This window comes from Gopherus flavomarginatus, chromosome 13 (genome assembly GCF_025201925.1).
Source record: "Gopherus flavomarginatus isolate rGopFla2 chromosome 13, rGopFla2.mat.asm, whole genome shotgun sequence".
NCBI classification, from domain to species: domain Eukaryota; kingdom Metazoa; phylum Chordata; order Testudines; family Testudinidae; genus Gopherus; species Gopherus flavomarginatus.
This window is the reverse complement of record NC_066629.1, coordinates 21,502,657-21,526,032: the sequence shown is the minus strand read 5'-3', so window position 1 is coordinate 21,526,032 and position 23,376 is coordinate 21,502,657. Positions and strand designations below refer to the sequence as shown.

General features: G+C 51.4%; 1 protein-coding gene across 4 annotated transcripts in view; it reads left to right on the top strand.

The window, feature by feature from the left end:
- Positions 1-23,376, top strand: part of GRIK4 (glutamate ionotropic receptor kainate type subunit 4) — a 318,605-nt gene that overhangs the window by 277,867 nt on the left and 17,362 nt on the right. For all 4 annotated transcript variants that reach the window (XM_050921936.1, XM_050921937.1, XM_050921938.1 and 1 more), the window contains one exon: positions 18,886-18,999. In XM_050921936.1, coding sequence (XP_050777893.1) covers positions 18,886-18,999 — 114 coding nt within the window. The remainder of the gene's footprint in view (positions 1-18,885; positions 19,000-23,376) is intronic.

Below are 23,376 nucleotides of genomic sequence, written 5' to 3'. Positions count from 1 at the left end.
GCTTGGCGTTGGCTCCTTTCATCTGGTGCAGCCAGGTCAGGGGAGAGTGGTCGGTGTATACGGTGAAGTGTCGCCCAAAGAGATATGGCTCTAGCTTCTTAAGGGCCCACACCATGGCCAGGCATTCCTTCTCGATGGCCGCGTAGCTTTGTTCCCGGGGTAGCAGCTTCTTACTCAGGTACACGATGGGGTGTCTCTCCCCCTTTTCATCCTCCTGCATTAACACCGCCCCCAGTCCCGTGTCTGAGGCATCGGTGAACACCATAAAGGGTTTGTCAAAATCTGGGTTTGCCAGAACTGGGTCGCTAACCAGAGCCTCCTTCAGCGCCCGGAAAGCCTCCTGGCACTGCTCAGTCCAGATCACCTTGTCTGGCTTCCCCTTTTTGCACAGTTCAGTGATGGGGCCGGCTATGGCACTGAAGTGGGGCACGAACCTTCGATAGTACCCCGCCATCCCAATAAAGGCCTGGACCTGCTTTTTGGTTTGGGGAGCAGGCCAGTCTCTGATCACCTCCACCTTGGCTGGTTCCGGCTTCAGGCAGCCGCTCCCCACCCGATGGCCCAGGTAAGATACTTCAGCCATCCCCACCTTGCACTTCTCAGCCTTTACTGTTAACCCAGCCTTTCGGAGTCGGTCCAGGACTTGTTTAACCTGGGACACGTGGTCCTCCCAGGTCTGGCTGAAGACGCAGATGTCGTCAATATACGCCACGGCAAAACTCTCCATCCCCCTCAGTAGCTGATCCACCAGGCGCTGGAAGGTGGCTGGCGCTCCCTTGAGGCCGAAGGGCAGGGTCAAAAACTCATAGAGCCCCAGAGGGGTGATAAAGGCCGATTTCAGCCTGGCATCTGCGTCCAGCGGCACTTGCCAGTAGCCTTTGGTAAGATCCATAGTGGTGAGGTACCGTGCACCTCCCAGCTTGTCTAAGAGCTCGTCAGGCCTGGGCATAGGGTAGGCATCAGATACGGTAATGGCATTGAGCTTTCGATAGTCCACACAGAACCGGATTGACCCATCCTTCTTGGGAACCAGCACTACTGGCGAGGCCCAAGGGCTGGAAGACGGCTGGATCACCCCCAAAGCCAGCATGTCCCTGACCTCTCTTTCAAGATCCTGGGCAGTTTTACCAGTGACCCGAAAAGGGGAGCATCTTATAGGGGGATGTGACCCGGTCTCCACCCGGTGGACAGTCAAATTAGTGCGTCCAGGCTGGTTGGAAAACAGCTGTCGGTACAGATGCAGCACCCCTCTGATCTCAGCGTGCTGGCCCGGGGTCAGTTGCTCAGAGAGGGGAATCGCCTCCAGGGGGGAACCAGCTTTTGTCCCAGGGAATAGATCCACTAAGGGGTCATCTCCCTGCCCCTCCCAATGTCCACACACGGCCAACACCGCATTCCCCCTGTCATAGTATGGTTTCATCATGTTCACGTGGTACACCCGACGGTGATGTGCCCGGTTTGACAGCTCCACCACATAGTTTACCTCATTCAGTTGCTTGATAACCTTGAAGGGCCCTTCCCAAGCGGCCTGGAGTTTGTTTCTCCTCACGGGGATAAGAACCATCACCTGATCCCCGGTGGCGAAGGTACGGGCTCGTGCTGTGCGGTCATACCAGACCTTCTGCCTCCTCTGGGCTCGGGCCAGATTCTCCCTGGCCAGGCCCATGAGCTCGGCCAGTCTTTCCCGGAAGGTCAGGACATACTCCACCACTGACTCTCCCTCGGGAGCGGCCTTCCCCTCCCATTCGTCCCTCATCAGGTCTAGGGGCCCCCTCACCCGCCTTCCATACAACAGTTCGAAAGGTGAAAACCCAGTAGATTCCTGGGGTACCTCCCTGTACGCAAACAGCAGGTGAGGTAAGTACTTGTCCCAATCTTGCGGATGCTGGTTCATAAATGTTTTTAGCATCATCTTCAGCGTCCCGTTGAACCTTTCTACCAGCCCGTTGGACTGGGGGTGATACGCTGAGGCCCAGTTGTGCTGGACCCCACATTTCTGCCATAAGGACCGGAGCAGGGCCGACATGAAGTTGGACCCCTGGTCCGTTAAGACCTCCTTGGGGAACCCCACCCGGCTGAAAATTGTCAGCAGCGCATCTGCCACTGTGTCTGCTTCGATAGAGGACAAGGCCACCGCCTCGGGGTAGCGAGTGGCAAAATCCACCACCACCAGGATGTATTTCTTCCCTGACCGGGTCGTCTTGCTGAGAGGTCCCACTATGTCCATGGCTACCTTCTGGAAAGGTTCTTCTATGATGGGTAAAGGCCTCAAAGCCGCTTTCCCCTTGTCCCGGGCCTTCCCCACCCTCTGGCAGGGGTCACAGGATTGGCAGTACTGTCGGACATGGGTAAAGACCCCAGGCCAGTAAAAGTTCTGTAGCAGCCTCTGCCTGGTGCGCCGGATTCCCTGGTGCCCTGCGAGAGGGATGTCATGGGCCAGGTACAACAGCTTGTGACGGAACTTCTGGGGAACCACCAGCTGCCTCCTGATCCCCCATGACTCTACTTCCCCTGGGGGAGCCCATTCTCGGTACAGGAACCCCTTCTCCCACAGGAACCTCTCCTTGCAACCTCTCCTCATGGTCTGTACCGCACTAAGGTCAGCCCGGTCCCTGTGCTTCCGCAAGGAGGGATCTTTCTGCAACTCGGCCTGGAACTCAGCAGCTGGGACAGGAATGGGGACCGGCTCTCTCTTGCTGGCTGGGTCTGAGGCCGCAGCCTCTCTGCACCGTGCCCCTGGGCGTTCCCCGCTCCCTGAGTTAGGGTCCTGCACCTCAGGTCGAGTACCTTCCCCGTTTTCGGGGTGCAGTGCCATTTGCCGACTCTGACTACGAGTCATGACCAGGGCACTCTGGGTGTTACTAGGCCAGTCCTCAAGGTCCCCTCCCATTAACACATCAGTGGGCAAATATTGGTGTACCCCCACATCCTTGGGGCCCTCCTTGGCCCCCCATTTCAGGTGTACCCTTGCCACGGGTACCTTGAATGGGGTCCCGCCCACGCCCATCAGGGTCAGGTAGGTGTCGGGCACCATCCGATCTGAGGCCACCACCTCGGGCCGGGCCAGCGTCACCTCTGCGCCCGTGTCCCAGTATCCAGTGACCTTCCTCCCATCCACTTCCAGGGAAACAATGCACTCTTTCCGGAGGGGCAGCCCCGCGCCCACCCGGTAAACCAAAAACCCGGAACCGGGAGCATCCACAGGTGGTATGTTGCCAACCCCCCTTTCCTGGGAATGTAGCCCCTCCTCCGATTGGGTTTTTACCCAGTCCACCCTCTGCGGGTTGGGTCTGCTTGGTCTGTCCCTGAGCTTGGGGCACTGGGCCCGTATGTGACCTTGTTGGCCACAGCGATAGCAGCCCATATCTCGTGGGTCCCCTTGAGTGGGTCGAAGGGACCTGCCGCTGGATGTTCCCCTTTTGGGGGGGTTCTCCATAGGCCCCCTTTGGGAGGTCCCATGATGACTCTCTCTCTGCGTTGAGGCAGGCTTGCTCCTTCGAGACTCCTCCCTGCCATCCCCTGCCCGACTGTCCACAAATTGGTCGGCCAGCTGGCCTGCATGCTGCGGGTTCTCCGGCTTCTGGTCCATCAACCACAGCCTCAGGTCGGACGGGCACTGCTCGTACAGGTGCTCCAGTATGAATAGGTCAAGCAGGTCCTCTTTAGTTTGGGCCCCAGCTGTCCACTTGCGGGCATACCCCTGTGCCCGGTTGACCAGTTGTAGGTATGTAACCTCACGGGTTTTACGCTGGCTCCGGAACTTTTTCCGGTACATCTCAGGAGTCAGCCCAAACTCGCGGAGCAGGGCCTGTTTGAACAGTTCGTAGTCCCCTGCCTCCGCCCCTTTCAGTCGGCTGTACACCTCCACGGCTGTGGAGTCCAGTAAGGGGGTGAGAACTGCGATCCTGTCTGCAGGGTCAACCCTGTGCAGCTCGCAGGCATTCTCAAAGGCCGTCAGGAAGGTATCTATGTCCTCCCCCTCCTTACGCCGGGGCAGCAAGTGCTTATCAAAGCTCTTTGTAGGCTTGGGTCCCCCCTCACTCACCGCAGCCGGGGCCTCACTTCTCCTCAGCCGGGCCAGGTCCAGCTCATGTTTACGCTGTTTCTCCTTCTCCTCCCGCTCATGTTCACGTTGTTTCGCCTTCTCCTCCAGCTCTCGCCTCTTTAAGTCGAGCTCCTCCCGTCTCAGCTCCCTTTCATATTCCAGCCGCATCCGCTCCACGGATGCCGAGCGTTGCCGGGAGGATCCCCTGCTGGGGGGTGGGCTTCGCCGGGCGGATCCCCTGCTGGCCGGGGGTGTCACGGTGCCCTCGGTATACACTGGGCTCCTCCCCGCCCTTCCTCTACGCCTAGGAAGGGGAGGTCTCAGGAAGCCCTCGTCCGCCAGCTGACCACTCCCAGCAGGGACAGTCACTGGTGCCTGCGCTGCATCTGCTCGGCTGCTTCCCTCAGAGACAGGGCTCCGTTCATTCATGCGGTCTCCCTGCTCCAGCTGGGCAATCAGCTGGTCCTTGCTGAGCCTCCCTGGGTGCAGCCCCCTCTGCTTACACAGCTCCACCAGGTCACACTTGCGCCGCTTGGCATACATCTTCCTGCTGGCCACTCACAGGCTGGGGTGCTCGCCGCTCCCCACGGTTTCCAGGGGGACCCCTAGTGCACCAGCCCTTCTTGAGGTCACCACCTCTCTGCCAGGGTCGAGCTGCAGACTCCTCCGCCCCTGGGACCACTCGCTGCAATCCCCCGGGGGACCCTGTTACTGCAAAGTCCTTCTCACTGGGCACACACTCCCAGGGGTTAACCACCCCTTCGTTTTACTGCTCCCCAGTCACTTACTGCAGGACGCGCCGTCCACGGGGTGCAGTATATCCCACCGCTGCCACCAGTTGTCACGGAGTGTGGGGGAGTCCGGCCCTGCACCCCTCTTCCTGGGACCCACAGTGACTCTTAGCCAGCCAGTAAAACAGAAGGTTTATTGGACAACAGGAACACAGGTTACAGCAGAGCTTGCAGGCACAGTCAGGACCCCTCCACCGAGTCCTTCTGGGCTTTCAGGGTGCTTGGATCCTAGCTAGGATACCCTGAATTCCGCCCACACAGCCCCAAGCCCAAACTCAAACTGCTTCCCTCCTGCCACTCCCTTCCTTTGTTCCCTTCCCGGGCAAAGGTGTTGACCTTTCCCCTCCCTTACCTAGCTCAGGTTACAGGCTCTGGCATCGTCCATCTCCTAAAGTCCTCCACTGCTCTCCCACTCCCCACACAGACAGTCCCTACTGCATCACACTGTCAAAGGGTCATAAGAAGGGAACCTGACGGGGACACCGAGCAGAGAACCCCGGACAGCGCCCACTGCTCCTCGAAGGCGTCAAGGGAGCCAGTGGACGCTGCCCAAAGGAACTCCGCCCGGATATGTGAACGGACCATGGATCGGAAACAAGCCCCACAGTCACTGGTCGTGGTGTATCTATTGGGTATCTGGGAAGTGGGCAAAGCCCGCCCACTGCTAAAGGATCCCCCCCAGCCTAAGGGGAAGACCCACAGGACCACAGAACCCACTGATTACGGGGGACAACTAATAAAAGAACAGGGACAGGAGTGCTGTCAAAGGGTCATAAGAAGGGAACCTGACGGGGACACCGAGCAGAGAACCCTGGACAGCGCCCACTGCTCCTCGAAGGCGTCAAGGGAGCCAGTGGACGCTGCCCAAAGGAACTCCGCCCGGATATGTGAACGGACCATGGATCGGAAACAAGCCCCACAGTCACTGGTCGTGGTGTATCTATTGGGTATCTGGGAAGTGGGCAAAGCCCGCCCACTGCTAAAGGATCCCCCCCAGCCTAAGGGGAAGACCCACAGGACCACAGAACCCACTGATTACGGGGGACAACTAATAAAAGAACAGGGACAGGAGTGCTGTCAAAGGGTCATAAGAAGGGAACCTGACGGGGACACCGAGCAGAGAACCTCGGACAGCGCCCACTGCTCCTCGAAGGCGTCAAGGGAGCCAGTGGACGCTGCCCAAAGGAACTCCGCCCGGATGCATGATCGGACCATGGATTGGAAACAAGTCCCACAGTCACTGGTCGTGGTGTAGCGGGTTGGTTACCTGCTCCTGCCCTGAGGCGTTTAAAAAGGGGCCTGGGAGGGCTTGAAAGCTGCAGCTCTAAAAGCTGGGCTGATTGGGGAAGTGGCCGCAGCTGGGCCACACCCTAATCAGGCCTCAGCTGGCCTGTATAAAAAGGCCAGGGAAGCCAGGAGCAAATAGTCTCCCTCTGGCTGTAGAGGGAGAAGGGCCTGGCTGCAGGGAGCTAGACACAGGGTAACTGAGTGAAGCAGGGCTGGGGAAAGGCAGAGGAGCTGAGGAGCTCCTGTCTGGAAAGCCCCAGGCTGCAGCCTAGCATAAGGCCAAGAGGCAGGAGGGGTTGCAGCGGGCAGCTCAGGGGTAGGCAAAGGCAGCAGGTCCAAACCCCTTTGCCTGTGATGAGTGGCTGATACTGCAGTCTGCCGCAGTGAACGGGGGCTAGATGGAGACTGCGCAGTAGCCAAAACTGAAGCAAAGTGGGGATAGTGGGTTAGGGGTTCCCCAGAGAAGGGATACCCAGATTGGTGGGGGACTGCCAGGGGGCAGCACCCTGTGATGGAGTAGGGGCTGTCTGTGTGGGGAATGGGAGAGCAGGGGAGGACTTTAGGGGATGGACGAGACCGGAGCCTGTAACCTGAGCTAGGTAAGGGAGGGGAAAGGTCAACACCTTTGCCCGGGAAGGGGATAAAGGAAGGGGGTGGCAGGAGGGAAGCAGTTTGAGTTTGGGCTTGGGGCTGTGTGGGCGGAATTCAGGGTATCCTAGCTAGGATCCAAGCACCCTGAAAGCCCAGAAGGACTCGGTGGAGGGGTCCTGACTGTGCCTGCAAGCTCTGCTGTAACCTGTGTTCCTGTTGTCCAATAAACCTTCTGTTGTACTGGCTGGCTGAGAGTCACTGTGGGTCCCAGGAAGAGGGGTGCAGGACTGGACTCCTCACACTCTGTGACACACCCCAGTTAAAAGGGCACTGGGGTCCAAGAGGACAGGCGGATCACCGGCCTGCAGAGGGCGCTCCTGGCTGATAGTGAGCTAATTCCCAGGACAACCAGGTGGAGGCGCTGCAGGGGTGATTCCGCACATCTACAGGTGGGTACAAGAACAACTCTTAGGGTTAGCTGTGATGGGCTGGGATAGTATCTTTCTATGGGGGTGTGCAGCACCCAGGATGATGGAGACCTGGTCCTCTGGGTGCTTCCACGCTATCCTGGGGGTCTCAATGGACCACAGCAACATAAGAAAAATGATAATGCATTCCAACAAGGTGGGACAATCAGATTAGTGTGGAGCTTGTAAAGCTCATACTGACTTCCCTAGGGGTTCAGACTCCCACTGACAGGGAGACAGGCCCTGCTTAGAGAGGAGGGTGCAGCGGATGGCGGTAGGTGGAAACACAAGGAGTACCAGCTGCGGAGCTTGAGCTGACAGCCAACACAAGGCTGGCCCTGCAGCACCAAGTGTACTAAGATACCTTGAGTGTGAAAGGGACAAATACTGTCGATTCTGTTGTGATCAAAACCATTTGGGAATGGGTGGCCTGGCAGGACTGCTGCCAGCCAATGGAGCTTTTCCCTTCAAGGTCACGGGGTTGACTCCAGCTACAGTCAGCAGCAATCCAAGTTCTTACCACTTGATGATTGCCTGGAATGTCAGTCCATTTCCTAGTCAGAAGTGTGTCTATCACCACAATGGGCACCTCGGCAAACAGGCCAAAAATTGAATGGCATTCCCCTCTAGAAGAAGGCTCATGTTCATTGGTGTATTGGAGGTACCTATTTTGTGGCTAAAGAGAGGATGTCAGTCTCCCAGGTTTGTTCTTTACTGCCTAGTACCATAGGGTGTTGGTGCCAGGGTTCAGTTAGAAAAGCAGGGCGGAGGGATGGGGGTGTAGAGAGTACATTCGCGTGATACTGCATTGGCAGATCTGACTCACATTAAAGCCACATAAGACAAATAGGTTGAGGGGGTGGAAAGAAGAGCTAAAGAGGATAAGCAAAGGGAGTGTCACCGTCTAAGGAAGAGTCTGCCACATGAGCCATGGACCCCCTGTGACTAATTCTGTCAGAATTCCAACAGAGGTGTCTTTAATTGCCCTGCATTACATCCTGCAGAACTCTCCTCAAGTCACACTGAGCTGCTTCTGGTCTTTACTCTGAATCCAAAGTAGAGCGCAGACGGCAGGTAGGCAGAAAGCATCAGTGCTGCTTTAAATAGGACCAGACCCTCTAGGATCCAGCCAACCTGGCTGCTCACCGTGCCGGGTCCTGAACACTTCCTTGGAAGGATGGGGTAGATCCTTGCAATCAGACCCAAACTTGACAGGACCTGAGTGCAAATGTCAGGCTCCGATCGAGTGCAATCCGCACAGCATGCACTCAGGCTTGGTTTGGATCAGCCAGTCTCTCATCACAAAGCATGCTGACAACACCAACCCAGCGGGACCCGACTGCGGCCCCTTAAGTTTACGGCATGCTCTGAAATTAGGCCCAAACAGACATTTGGTGTAGAGCACCCTCAACTCTCATTGACTTCAATGGACACTGAGAGCACTTGACATCTCGTAGGACCAGGTGAGACTGAAGGGCTTAGAGGATTGTTAAGGGACTGTGGAGTGTTTCACTGCTAGGCCACTGTTTGAATCCAGCCTGCTAGTGGCTGTTCGGTGCTCTGCATGAAATTGTCATCTTGCTGTGTCCCAGTGGGTAAGTATCCACATCGCACAGTTCTTCACTCTTGCTGCTCCCAAGGACTGAAGGGGCCACCAGGGCTGGCTCCAGCTTTTCTGCCACCCCAAGTGGCCAAAAAAAAAAGACGAGCAGCGGCACTTCAGCAGCAGCTAAACTTCTTCGGCAGCCGTTCAGGGACGAGTCCTCCATCTCTTCCTCTTTGGTGGCAATTCAGTGGCAGCTCAAAGAGAAAGAGAAGGAATCAGGGACCTGCAGCAGAACTGCTGCCGAAGACCCAGATGTGCCACCCCGATAGCAGACGGAGTGCTGCCCCTTTGAATTGGCCGCCCCAAGCACTTGCTTCCTACGCTGGTGCCTGGAGCTGGCCCTGGGGGCCACAGACTCAGCATTGGGGTTGAGAGACGCTGCTGGAGGCGGGGCTGGGGGGAGAAGCTTGTCCTGCAGATCTCTGTGCTGTGGCTGAAGCAGAATTCAGCCCCTGAGGCTTTCACTCTATTGCCGTTCACAAGCCGGCAATTCGCACACTCGCTTAGAAACAGGAGCTCGGAGGGACTTTAAACAGTCCCTCGCTTCAAATGCATGTAACAATATCAAGTTCTAGGGCCCGATTCTGCTGTTCCCTTTGACTACAATGGGAGCTGCAGCAGGTCCCAACAGGCTACTGTCAAACGCAGTGGGCAGCTGGAGTGTAAACAAGCAGTACGTGGATCCATACAGCCCAGCCACACCCACAGTGCAATTCGGCAGATTTGGTCTGGTTGGTTGGCGCATCACACATTCCCTTGCAATGCTGAGCACACTCTAACCACTGGCCAGGTGAGCAGGCTGTCAGCTGAACAAACTCTGCTATTAAAAACTCCTCGTCCAGCCTTGTGAGTCTACAGAGAGCCCAGCTGCATTGCAGACAGTGAGGAATGTAAAGCTGTGTCTACACTAGAGAGCCTGCGCCGCCATTGCCCCAGTGTAGACGCAGCGTTGGCCGATGGAAGGAATAAAAACACCACCTCCCCGAGTGACATTAGCTGTGTCCAGAGCAGCTCTCTTCCATTGGCACAGCTGTATCTATGCTGGGGTGGAGGGGCTGTTGGCATAGCTTTGTCACTAGGGTGTGTGTTTTTTTCACCCCCCGGCTGACATAGCAGTGCCTGTATCAGTTTTAAGTATCAATCAAGCCTCAATATGTTTGGTGGGATTAGGTGAAGGGGAATAAAGGCAGCAAGAAATAACCATCCCCCAAAAATGCTAGACTTGGAAAACAGTTTGGATGGCACAAAGCAGGTGAAAGAGGCAGGGTGCCACCCCAGCTACTAGGAGTTTTGCCAGATTAGTTATGTCATAGGGTATTTCAGATCCCCTCCCCTTGCAGCCAGGACCTGGTAGTTCAGAGGCATTAAAAAACCCATAGGGAGGTGGGGAATATTAGCCAAAGATTTCAGACTCTTTAGAAAGGCCTGGGGGAGGGGGATACAGGTGGGATCCTTGGGTTATAAGAGCAGAGAAAGCACAGGAGCACAGCACAGCTGATTTCTGCTAGCTGTTGGTGCTGGCAGGATGCCTCACGTGGGAGCTGGAGGGAAAAGTGTCCGCTTGGAGCAGGTGAGACAGGCTGGGGTGGGGAGACTGGGCCAAGTGCTTTGTGAGGCATGATTTGGCAAGGCTGTTTTTGTCCAAATTGGTTCTCCCATCCCTAGCATGGGGTGTAAAAATATCGCACACATGAAGCTGCTCCCTCAAATGCTGTGGTATCCTGCTCTATTAGGCACCATCCTTAGGCAAACCAGAATGAAAATTCTCCCCTTTGATGGACTTGATGGGTGATGAACCATGGAGACTGCTGCATCTAGATCATCTAGGTCTTCGGCTGGAATCCAGCCTGTTTCCATAGTGACTGAAGGTAGTTGCCATGTGATGGCACTAATTGGCCCTTAGTTGACAGTCTTAAGAACTGAATGAGTCAGGAAGATTGAAGCACCCTTTTCTATCTCAGACATGGTCCAGTGGCGAAGCACATGAGTGGGCACTGCAGGAGGAAACTTGTGCTGACATTAATCATCACGTCCCTGTTTCTGTGGATAAAACGACTGGATTTTTCAGAAGCTTTTAAGGGATTTAGGAGCAGAGATCTCATTGGAAGTCCAGGACTTTCACTCCTAAAGGTGCTTTGGAAAACCCAGTGCTTCCAGGCCTGTCAACCTAGCGTGTGTCACCGGGGGGGAAGTCACACAAAATCATCTGCCCAAAACCACTAAGTTTTTGGGGCTTTCACTGAGTTTTGTTCCACCAGCTTGGCAGGAAGCAGGTGAGAAGTTGAAGGGAGGTAGGTTTGTGTCCAATGATTAGGGCATGGGCTTAGGCTGTGGGTGACCCCGGTTCATTTCCCTGCTCCACCAGGGACTTCCTGCATGGCTTTGGACCTTGCACCTCACTTAGTCTCTCTGTGCCTGAGTTCTCCATCTATAAAATTAGGATAATTATGCTCCCCCTGCTTCACAGGTGTGTTGTGAGGATCTAAGGTGCTTTGAGATCTGGTGATGAGAAATGCTCTATGAAAAACAGGCATTGCTATTATTAAGGGCCAGGGCAGGGATCATCTCCCAGGCCGTCCTAAGGGTCATGGGGAACTGGCATGAGTTTCTTTCTTACCAAACTGTCGACTGACATCACGCGCCATCTATCAACCTTAGTGTCAGGATGAGCCACATCTGCTTTTGCAGTGAGGGAGGTACCGGAGGAGAGAGCCGGGTCCTCGGGATGGAAAATCCCAGTGTTTTACTTCTTCAGGCTGTTTAACAGTGTAACAGCTCAGAATCAAGGCTTAGCCTCACCAGTTAATAACATTCCCAGCAGCAGCGCGAGTGCGTTTCCATGTGTGTGTTCAGAACACAGACAGCATTAATGCTTAATGGCAGCTTTAGTTAAGGCAGGTCATACATTTCATTTCAAACACCAGTCCACCAGGGGATCCTCTGATCCAGTGAGTGTTTTGTTCTCATTTCAGCAGTCTTCTGCTCTGGAAGCATCTGGCTGCGCTACAAAAATGCACTTTGTCTTTTTTGAGTTTATTTAACATTTATAGCTGGGACACAGTGTAGACAATGGCAGCATGAGACACACACATGGCACTTGGGCGGAGAGGGGGGAGGCTCGAGCTTGGGCAGTGCGCAAAAGCAGCAAGGAAGGAAGATGCATGTCTGCCCAAGATGTAGTGGTATGAAATCAAAATAACTTCTGCCTCTGTTCAAGTGGGGAGTGGGTGTAGAGCATTAATATTTGCGAAGCTCGTAGTGTTACTAAGATATATTGACCTCAGTGAGTCATGGGTTTTTTCCTCCCATCTCTCATGGCCATTTTGAGGCAAAAGGCACAAGCTCTAGTCAGATGATATTCAGGCACAGAGTACAAATGGGTACGGCTCACCAAAGTTTAATGCCATCAGAATGTAGCTCTGTGTGATTTCCCAGTGTGAGAGAGAGAGAGTGCCTCAGATACTGCACAATAATAATAAAGAAATGAAGGCCCAGGTCCTCTGCATCACAGGGTTTCCACTCTGCATCACAGAGAGGGATGATTTGCACTAGATCTTGTGTAGGTTAAAGCAACCTGGGGCTGCTCTAAGGTCTACCAGTTGGAAAGGTTGTGAAAGGAGTGTGTGTGAGCTGGGGATAGCTGGAGCACAGTAAACTCTGCCAGCATCTCCTGCTCACCTTTATTCCAGGGCTAAGGGTGAAATGATGCTGGGTATGCCTGCTCCGCATCAGATGAAGGCTCCCTGAGGGTGGGGCCTTATCAGCTGGCTAAGTCTGGCTACTTTACTGCCTCTTTGTACTGGTGCTTTAACATCAGGGGAGCTATGCTAATGTACACCAGTTGAGGAGCTGACCCTCGGTCAGCAAGTTTAGATGCTCAAAATAATTCCTGGCCAAGAGAAGAAAATGCTGAGAGTTTGTGTGCAAGAGGCCTGTATTCAGATTAAAGGACACTTGTGATTCCTTTATATAGGTTTTTCTTTCTTCATCACTGAAGCTGGATATTTTAAAAAGAATAGTTTCTCCTATCTTCACAGTCTCAGGCAAACAGCCTTCAAATTTGTATAAACCTTTTCAATGTACAGTACAGGAAATAGGATTTACTGTGACACAGTAATCTTGGAACAAAGTCTTCCAGGATTGTAGAGGTTGCTTTGCTTCTTGCCAGGACAATCTGACTTAGTTACTTCTCCCTCGGGGATGTTGTATCTAATGTGTAGCCTCTCCCCATATCTGACCATGATTCTCTCTTAGGGGTACTACTATCCTCACATAGTTAGTTGCTGAGCTCTCCTGCCTACAAGTAAGTCCACTGACTCCCTATCTTTTGCTCAACAGCTACCACACAGAAATTGTTCCTGACACATGGGCGGAATTGATCTCACCGTTAGGTGGAGTCACAAACCTTCTTCTCCTTAAAGCACCAAGCTAGTGGTCCCCAAACTTTTTGTGGCCAGTAGCACATTCATGTTTTCAGAAGAGTGTGGCGGGCACCAACAATTTTTCAAGGCTTATTTTGTATTTGTACATTAAATAATATGAAAAACATCATATTAAATATAACATAATATATGAATCCAGAGAGAAGCCGGAGAGAAGCTGCAAGGACAGAGAACACCGGCGCACGCAGCCTGCAGCCCGGAGTTTTCTGTCCCCGGCAGGCATGGGGCCGTGACTTCTCTCCAGCTTAAGCCACGGCCCCACACCTGCCAGGGACTGAGAACACCGGCGCCTGCAGTTCTCAGTCCCTAGCAGGTGTGGGGCCATGGCTTAAGCTGGAGAGAAGCCACCGCCCCGCGCCTGCCGGGGACAGAGAACACCGGCGCCCACAGCCTGCAGCCTCGGAGTTGTCTGTCCCCGGCAGGCGCGGGGCCACGGCTTGTCTCCCGTTGGCCCCACGCCTGCTGGGAACAGAGAACACTGTGCCCACAGCCTGAGTTCTCTGTCCCTGGCAGGTGCAGGGCTGCGGCTTCTCTCCCCCCTGGGCACTAGGTGGGTGCACATAAATGCCCCGGCGGGCACCATGGCACCCGCAGGCACCACATTGGGGACCACTGCACCAAGCCATTTATGCAGCAAGAAAGGTCATCATGCTGGCACAGTGGCTTCTTTGTATTCTCCCTTCTAAGCCTTTCCTCCCAACTTGTGTCACTGCATCTTGGAAAAGTGTGTTCCTGTTTCTGTGCTCAGTCATCTGCACTGGGTGTCTTTTGAGTTTCCACATGTGCCCCAGAATCCTTTGCACTGGCTGCCGCTGTGCTTTGGAAAAAGATGTTGCGGCAGCCAACACAGTACCATGGCTAAAGCTCAAGGTACCCACGGCTGAGATGAGATGGGGAAGATACCCCCCTTTGACATGGGGAGGGACCATGTACACGAAGCTCTGCAGCCAGAGAAGGGATTAAGAAAACTGACCTGTTGATTGATATGGGACAAGAGCATTCTTAGTGCTATTCCATTTAGCGCCTCAGATACAGTCTCTTTGGTGATCTCCTATGTGATCTATCTTAGGCTTCCCTGAATGGTAGAATTTCTTAGATACCATGGCATGCAGATCAATAGATCCAATCTTTGTATTGTAGCGGTACACCTCTACCCTGATATAACGCTGTCCTCTGGAGCCAATAGGTGAAATCGCGTTATATCGAACTTGCTTTGATCCAACGGAGTGCGCAGCCCCGCCCCGACGGAGCGCTGCTTTACCGCATTATGTCCGAATTCGTGTTATATCGGGTCGCATTATATCGGGGTAGAGGTGCATTTATATAATACCAAGTATCTAGACACCATGCCAGGTTATGATGATAGATACCTTTTAAAAATACCTTAGGTGGACAGCTGGATAGGTAGAAATTCCCACTGAACTGTGACTAATTCCAGTCTGAACTTCATAAGCATCATCTATAGCTGCCTCCAAACAGTCACAAAATCTGGCACTGGTTACCCCAATAAATCTTATGTGCCCAGAATGTGACATGAAGTGTAATTAGTCCTACCATATGTGCAGGGGACTGGGCTAGATGACCTCTCGAGGTCCCTTCCAGTTGTACGATTCTATGTCACCTTCTCGACCCATGCACCCTGCTAACTCATGGGTAGATTTTTGCTGCTCCGCTAGCCTTTTTCCACCCCATTCTTCCTGCAGGTAATAAAGTAGAGCTCCAATAAATAAACATTTTGTTTTTGCTCTTGCTGCTCCTCCTGTATTTTACAGCCCTTTAGCCCGGAGACTTTGAATGGAGGAAAGTTTTTTTTTTTTTTTTTGCCCACTTCTGCCAGAGGATGATTAATCCAGTTATTCTTAAGAAAATCCTGCAACAGCAGCAGGTTCAGGCAGCATGCAGAATGAAGCACACATGCAAATTTGGCATCTCGCAATGCATTACAACTAGGGCACGGATGTGGAGAAATAAGTCGCATATTTTATCAGGCCGTCAAGGCTTTATAGTGTATTGACTGCCTTGTGAAACTCAGGGATGCCAAACACAAGCTGTTTTTTCCCACCTGCATGACTGGGACAGCTTCCTCTTGCAAATAACAGAAACATATGTGAGAGAATAGTGCAGAAATATTCTCCTTCCTTGCATTCTGGATTTGTTTTATTTTCTCCTTCCTCTGAAGTATCAGAAATGGCCTTGGCTGGAGATGGGACACTGGAGAGAGTGGGGCTGAACAGAAATTCTTTCTCGGGTGCTTGGCTGGTGGTTCTTACTGATTGCCATTTTCAGGGTGAGGAAGGAAATTTTTCCTAATCAGATTGAAAGGGACTGGGGCAGGGGGAAGGGGTCTTTGTGTGTTGGTGTGTGTCTGTTTTCTGCCTTCCTCTGCAACATAGAGCGCAGGTTGCTTGCTAGGATGATCTGCACATATTTCAATTCCCTGCCATTCCAGGGGCTTTGGGCATTGATGTACCTTGGTCCCTCCTGTTCTCGGCCTGTGGCACCCAGTAGTCTCTGAGGGCTGTGACTGGGCTCAGTACAGGAGTAACTGGGTGGGATGTGTGGAAGGGCGCATGAATGTGCAGGAGGTCAGACAAAATGATCTGCTGGTCCCTTCTGGTTTTCAGCTGTGTGCTTCTTCCCTATGCCGCCCTGCTCCACCTCAAAGCCTCCTCACAGAATCAGAGACCATGCTATGATAGGAGGTGAGTGCCACCTTTTATGGCCTCCCCAAATCCTGCCCCACATAACAGAACAGTCCTGGTTTCCCTGCATCTGTGGATCGCCACACACCTGTGCTGGGGTAAAGGTGGGTGGGAAAGGCTGGCTTTGCCTCATTAAGGTAAATAAAACCTCTTGTGAAAAATAAATACATTTGTGGGGGGGGGTAGGTTCATAGCGTCCCTCACTTCATTTTAAGCTTTGGGAATTCAGGGGCGGTGGAAGGTGCAGTAGTGACAGCTGTGGAGGCTGAAATTCACTCCCCACCGAGCAGAGCCAGCGTGGGAACAGTAAGAACTCCCCCATGCTGACCCAGCCAGCATTTTGGTGGCTTTGGTGACATGGCCACCATGTCTCTTCAACCTGCCACTTTACCATTGTATTGAACTTGGCAAACTCTCTTCTCTCGGCCTGATGGGTGCTGGGTAAAGGAAAGCACTGTTTCCTCCAAGAACAATAGTGCTCTTTAAAAGGCCCTTCCCTGCTCCCTCTGAAGTCACTTGATTTCAGTGGGTGTAGAATCAAGCCCATCACCCTTCTTTGGGGATTTGCACAAGTTGAAAAATGATAAAAGATCTTTTTTTGAAAAAAACAAACAAACCTTGAAATAATCTTCATTCCACAAGGAGCAGGTTTGCGGGGGTTTCATGGAAATCTTTGGTTTAAAAAATGTTGTTTTGAAAAAGTTCAATTTTTTTTATATTTCCTTTTCCCTTCCTTCTTTCTCTGCCTTCTCTTTCATCCTCTCCTCCTTTTCCCCACCATCTTTTTCTTCCATTTTGCCCATGAAAAAGTGGGGCAGGGGAGAAAGAAAAACAGAAGGATTTGGTTCAAAAACAATTTCAGAAAAACAAAGGTTGGCAAGTTTCCCCCCTCCCCCCCCCCGGCTGTTTTCTGATTCAGAATATTTTTGTCCCCAAAATATTTGACCAGTGCTATTTGGGGCTCCTTTCTTGCTGATATTCTCTTTTTGTTTCTGCCCAAGAGGAGAACTGGTTGCAAAGACTAAATGGAATGTTTCATGGGGATGTGTTGGTTTCAACAGAGAGGGACCAATTGACTCCCTCACTCTCTATTGCCTGATGGTTAGCTCGCTGCCTTGGGATGGGTGAGCGTGAGGCTCAAATCCCTGCTCTGTTTGATTCAGAGAGATCTGCGATGAAAAACTCTGCTCTGACTCAGGCCGAGCCGGGTCTTGAAGCTATCTCCCCAACATCACTGGCCAGCACCCTAACCACTAGACCATAGTCTCACACCTTTGCAAATTAAAAAGCTCAAGTTTTGCTCTGTAAATGGACATTTTGACCCAATTCTGTTTTTTGCAAAAAAGTTCAAAAGCTTTCAGGTTTGTTCCACTCTGGAAACCTCAAAAATTACTGCCGAATGGAAAGGGTCAGCTGCAGCCAAGAGTATAAAAAGGATTTACTAGAGCTATTTTGTGACTTCTGTCCAAACTGCCATCTGTCTCTCAGATGCTCACAATCCACATCAGTGTCATTTTCATCAAGTCCTTCATCTCAATGTCACTTTCCTCCTTTACATTATCTATCATCCTGCTCCTTGTTCCCATGCAAAGCTTGCATTCAAATACCTCTTCGGATGGTTGGGAGAGTTCGGAGCTGGTGCCAAACTCTTGTGATTTTATCAGCAATCTTATGAGTTTATTAAAAAAGCTCCATCTCGTGAAGTCAAGTGATTACATGAGACACTCAGCTTTCATTTGTTTTAAAAAGTATATTTCTAGCCCGCAGGGTTGCGGTGGAGACACGCTTGAAAAATGTGACTTGAGCCACCACCTAAAAGTTCAAAAACCTAGGTCACTGCAAAGAAACTATTTTTTATCTTGTGATTTTTAAGCCAATCTCATGTTTTGTTTTGTTTTTCGTGCCCGACTCATGATTTTTGAACTCTTGGGGTTGGCAGTGCTGCAGACTTTGTGGCTTGGGAGGCATCTCTAATGATCTTGTTTAAACTGTGAGCTCCCTCCTGTGGCACTCTGTAAGTAACAAGAATCCTGTTTGGAAAGAGGACATGTCTTGTGGGGTCGGGCTTGTCTCCTCTTCAAACCATTACAACACTCAGTGGTTCTACAGCTGTTTTCATCCAAGTATCTCAAAGTGGCCTGGGTATGTGGTTAGAATGACAGACAACAGACTAGCTAAGTGTCTAATGGAAGGACATCCTTATGGTGTCTGACCTCATGGTCGACCACGGAGAAGATGGTGTGATAACACTGAGCAAGATCTCAGAGCTCTGAATGTGAATGACCATCAAAGGGAAAAATATGCCCACAGGTGGCAGGGTGTGTGTGGGGGGGGGGGGGACAGTGAGAACAGCCAAGGACATCGATGGTCTATAGAGCAAGGGAGTAGAGTAGTATTATGCAGATGGATAAATTGAGGTAAGAGCATCTCGGAACTCCCTGTGCTCCTGCTTACTATGGTCAGGAAGAGGGGGAGAGCCTGGGAGGTGAATGTCTCAGAGCTCTGATTTTGAAAAAGGGAGAATTGGTCTTTGTTCTGAGCTTGACCTAAGGCTTGGTGAGGCTGGTAGAGCACTGACTGCTCCTGGACAGCAACACACTCTGCAGTGATGTGGGGTGAAATTTAACCCATGCAGATTCCCTGCACAAGGCCTAGGCTCTGTCTAAGTGGGGCCGAGGCCTTACCCAAAGTTCTCTGCTCAAGGTGAAGTTACACCTAGGAGGGAAACATCCTGTCTCATTGAAGTCGATGGCAGAACTCTCATTGACTACAGCAAGGCCAGGATTTCCCTCATAGTGAATAGGTTGGTCTCTCTGCCCGTGGGTTTTGCTGACTTTGTGGGGATGAGTCCTTTGAGGCTGGGGATCTTTCTGCCAGGGGTGTGGTTTCTCTGCCCCTTGGGCTCCAGCCTTTGGGGCAGGCTGTTGATCTTCTCTGCATTCCTTCCTCTTTAGAAAGCTGATTTGGCAGTGGCTGGCCTGACAATCACGGCTGAACGGGAGAAGGTGATTGATTTCTCTAAACCTTTCATGACTTTGGGAATTAGCATTCTCTATCGAGTTCATATGGTAAGAGACTTATTTTATAACCGTGTATGTCATTACAGTTATTTGTTCTAGTTCTAGAGGAATAATGAATGACTCAGACGAATATTTTGGTTTCTTATTTAAACGCAAATGTGCTGGACCCTCCTCCCCTCTTTCCCCTCCCCTCAACATCCTGTTTCAGCTGCATGAGTTCGGGGTAGAGAGACTGCCATTCAGACTCTCAGTTCCGAAGCCCCCATGGAGCTCTCCCTGGTTCCAGGGGTTGCTCAGCGCACAGAGGACTGCACAATCTGTCCCTACCCAACTCAAAGGATGTGTCTACACTGCAATCATCCCACCCCCTCTGGCACCGAGTCTTGGTGCATGGGTCGGCCGACGGGCTCGAGGAGCTTGGGCTGCGGGGCTAAAAATAGCGGAGTAGAGGTTGGGAGCCCAGGCTCCAAGTCCCATCCCCCTCACGGGGTTTCGGAGCCTGGGTTCCAATCTGAGCTTGAATGTCTACCTGCAATATTTAGCCCCGCAGCCTGAGTCAGCTGCCCCAGCCCAGCGGCAGCCATGCTGCGGCTCTTTAATTGCAATGTAGGTGTACCCTAAGAGGCTGATCCAAAGTCAGTGGAAAGGTTCCCATTTGGTTCTGTAGGCTCTGGAGCAGGTTTCAAATGCAGCAGGTGCACTACCATTACCAACGCTGCAGCTTATTGCTAACCAGCCCTGCTACTTTCCAGCATCATTTCAAGGTGTTTCTGAAGACAAGCAGGATTGGGCCTGGTTAGTATTTGGATGGGAGACCTCTAGAGTTTGCTTATCTAAAGTACATGTCTACCCCGATATAACACAAATTTGGTTATAACGCGGTAAAGCAGTGCTCCGGGGGGGCTGTGCACTCCGGCGGATCAAAGCACGTTCGATATAACACGGTTTCACCTATAACACGGTAAGATTTTTTTGGCTCCCGAGAGCAGCGTTATATCAGGGTAGAGGTGTATAAAGTGGTATTATAAACTAGGGGCCTGATCCTGTCATCCTTACTCACTTGTGGAGTAAGTTTGTATTTTACGTCTCAAGTGGTCTCGTTGATTTCAGTGAAACTACTCAGAGCATAAGGTATAGCTCAGTATGAGTCAGTGTGATTGAATCTGGCCCTCAATAGAGGAATATCTAGGGTGTCAGAGGAGGCATTAGTGATTCAGATGGCTCTATGTCTGTACTGATCCAGTGCCCCATGGAACAGTGCTGCTGGGTGGGGTTGTATTTTGTACAAGATGCAAAATAATATTACTTGGTATCATGCTTTTTCGTCCTTAGATCTCAAGGCCCTTTATAAACGTGGGCAGATATTATTGCCATATGATAGCTGGAAAACTAAGGCACAGCCAAGTGAAGTGACTTGTAGGACAGGCAGCAAGTCAGTAGTGGTACTAGGAACAGAACCCCATGGAACAGACCTCCAAGTTTTGCCAGTTAATGCCTATATGAGCCACCTGAAGTCAGTTGAGCTTCCCAGGGGTAACGGAGGAGACTGTGGCATTGAGGTTGTTCATAACAAGATGCTGTAATATACCTAGTCAGTGTTTTGATATGTGCTTTGTATGGCTCTGTAGGCAATAAGAAATATGGTCTTGATTACCCATCAGCTGAACAACAACAACAAGATAAAACAATTAAGCCTCTACTATCCCTCCCCCCGCCCTGTCTCAATACACAAGGCTGTTAAAGATGCAGCATCTGACACGAACATAAACAAACTCTCACATACATATCTGTGTGCCGGGTTGTCTCCTGCCAAGAACAAACAAGTAATTAAAATCTAGTTAAAATTCCATTTCCTCTGGTACGTGCAGAATGAAGGATCAATGAGTTAACTGATCAAACAGGATCAGACCCTTTCATGCTTTCCAAGATCAAATGCATGTAAAGATTCCTGCCTTGCAATGCATGCTTTCTGCAACTCCAGCTCCCTCCATGTCCCAGATGTGTTTCTGAGAATTTCAGCCTGCTTGGGTTCTGGTGGGGTTTTTCTGTTTTCTCTTCCTCTTTCTCACACACGTTTAAAGGGAGGGGAATTGAGTATTGAGCATGCTCTGCTTCTGACTTGCTCTGTGACCTTGGGCAACTTCCCTCACCCCAAACACAAGCCTTACTTACCTGTCATGCAGGGAAGTGGCAAGGATATTAGTACAGGGCTCTGGGGAGGTAACGCCCTCTAACGGTGCGGCGTTAATGGTTGTTGCCCCTGAAACTAGACGAACATTTGAAACTGCTGCAGGTTAAATAAGTGTTTTGCAAATATTGTTGTGCCATGGGTCTGTTACTAAATCCTCAGCTACCTCATCAAGCATCAGTACGTAGGAATTGTCACGCTTCATCAGACTAGCTGTCTGTCTCCAACAGCAAGGTGCAAGGCACCCTGCACAAACACCACTCAATGGTGAACGACTGCGGCTGCAGTATTTCCTGTACCACAGCAACCTGGGGGCAGTGGTGAGCAACCACTGGTGGATCTGTTTAGCAGCAGATCCCATCCGCATACCTCTTTCCCCCCACTTGCTATCCTTCCAAACCCTGCTGTGCAGGGAGCACCCCCAAACCCCAGAGGTGGATTCCGCAGCTTCGGACGCCACAAACCCTCTCCACCGCAGCACCACTGCTCAAGCAGCAGCAGAATCACCCCAGGTGCCCTGCATTAGGTCCCTCTCCCGCCCCCTCGGAGTGGGTAGGGTTTTCCACTTTGCAGGAAGGTAGTGCATAAGAGCAGTGTGGCAATTAACGAATTAAACCAGTAAACATTTATTTAGCGGGGGAAGGCATGATAGCTCATTGTTGTAGTTTTCCTTCAAGGATTCTGTTTGCAGAGCAGACAAAGGCAACTCCAGATCCCCACCTGCTCTTCTCCTTGCCCATTCCTCGCACACAGAGAACTGCAGCTGACATATATTAATCCATGGCTCCAATCAGACAGTTCCTAACAAATAACTACAAATAAATGTCCTGCCGAGGAGTTGTCTCCACGTCTCAGCTCCCCCAGCCCACAGCTTAATGACATTGTCTTTTATTTTCTGTTTAACCTCAGTTCCAAATCCTTTCTCCGCCCCCCCTCCTCCGACCACTGGGCTGTGTGTCTTTCCTATCACACATAACCAAATATGGCAGCTTTAAATGGGGCTGTCATTTTTCTCGGTTTCACATGTTGTGATATAATCAAGTATGGATTTCTGACACAGGGACTCTAATGGACTTTCTGACTCACGGGCTGCTGAGAGAGTCTCCCCCGCCCCCTGATCTTTGTCCAGCCAAGGGGATACTGCGGAGAGAAGCAGAGAATGAACATGAACTCTAGACAAATGTTTGGACCAGGAAGAGGGCTGTTTTCTGTAGGGATCTGGGGGCACTAGAGCAGGAGAGTATTATTTGTCTTACAGTAACACATGCTGAGAGCATGGTCCCATTGTGCTGGGTGCTGCACAGACACATGGTGAGTCCTGACCTCCAAAGATTTACAATCTAAATAGACAGGACAGACAAAGGGTGCCCAAGGTCATACAGCAGGTCAATGGAAGACTCCCACAACAGCTCATGCTTTGCGCTCCACAGCTTCCCAGTTCAGTCCTCAATGTAACAACTGTCCCAGGTGCAAACATTTTGGCTTTGACCTGGCACAGAGACCAAGTGGCTGGGCTGGTTTATAAAGAAAAAAAGTGCTCCCCTCCCAACAAGGTACAAGAAATAGAATTTATGATTCCTCACTACGTTGGTGAAAGAAAGGACCGAAAAATATCCCAAAGAAAGACACACAGCAAAGGTCTTACTATAAATAACTATAAACAGCATCAAGAATGTGGTCCACAATAACCTAATAGCCAGCTCTGAACCAGAGCTTCCTTATAGCTAAGCCTTTTTCCAGAGGTGTTGGCTGGTTATTTCAATCCAGGTTTTTGTGCCTCGGGCTAACTTTTGAGTCCCATTTGCGAACTTGCTGCAGTTGTGCTTCCTGCAGGGTTTGCCCAAGCTGGCTCTTCCAATGAGCAATAGCAGCCTCCAGCAGCCATCAGTAGTTTTTGCACAGGAGTATATGTGTAACCTACTGGTCAGCATGTTAGACATCTCCCCACTGTTCCTGTTTCACAGATGTGAATCTTACATCCCAGAGTGCCTGGTTCTCGAGTCTCTAACAGCTTGAGCTAATATATTCAGTTCTAGAGGTCCCCAGTTCATTTCCAAGTGTCGGCTGCCACACATTCATCTCCCTCCTTGTTTTCTAGACAAGATAAAGACAGACAGAATATTACAATGGGTAATGAAAGGAAGAGAGAGGAACCAGAGATGAATGTAGTGTTTCACGGTTCATTCCTATCCCCATTCACTTGCATGTTGGGTCTGGGGTTTTTGATTTGGTCCATC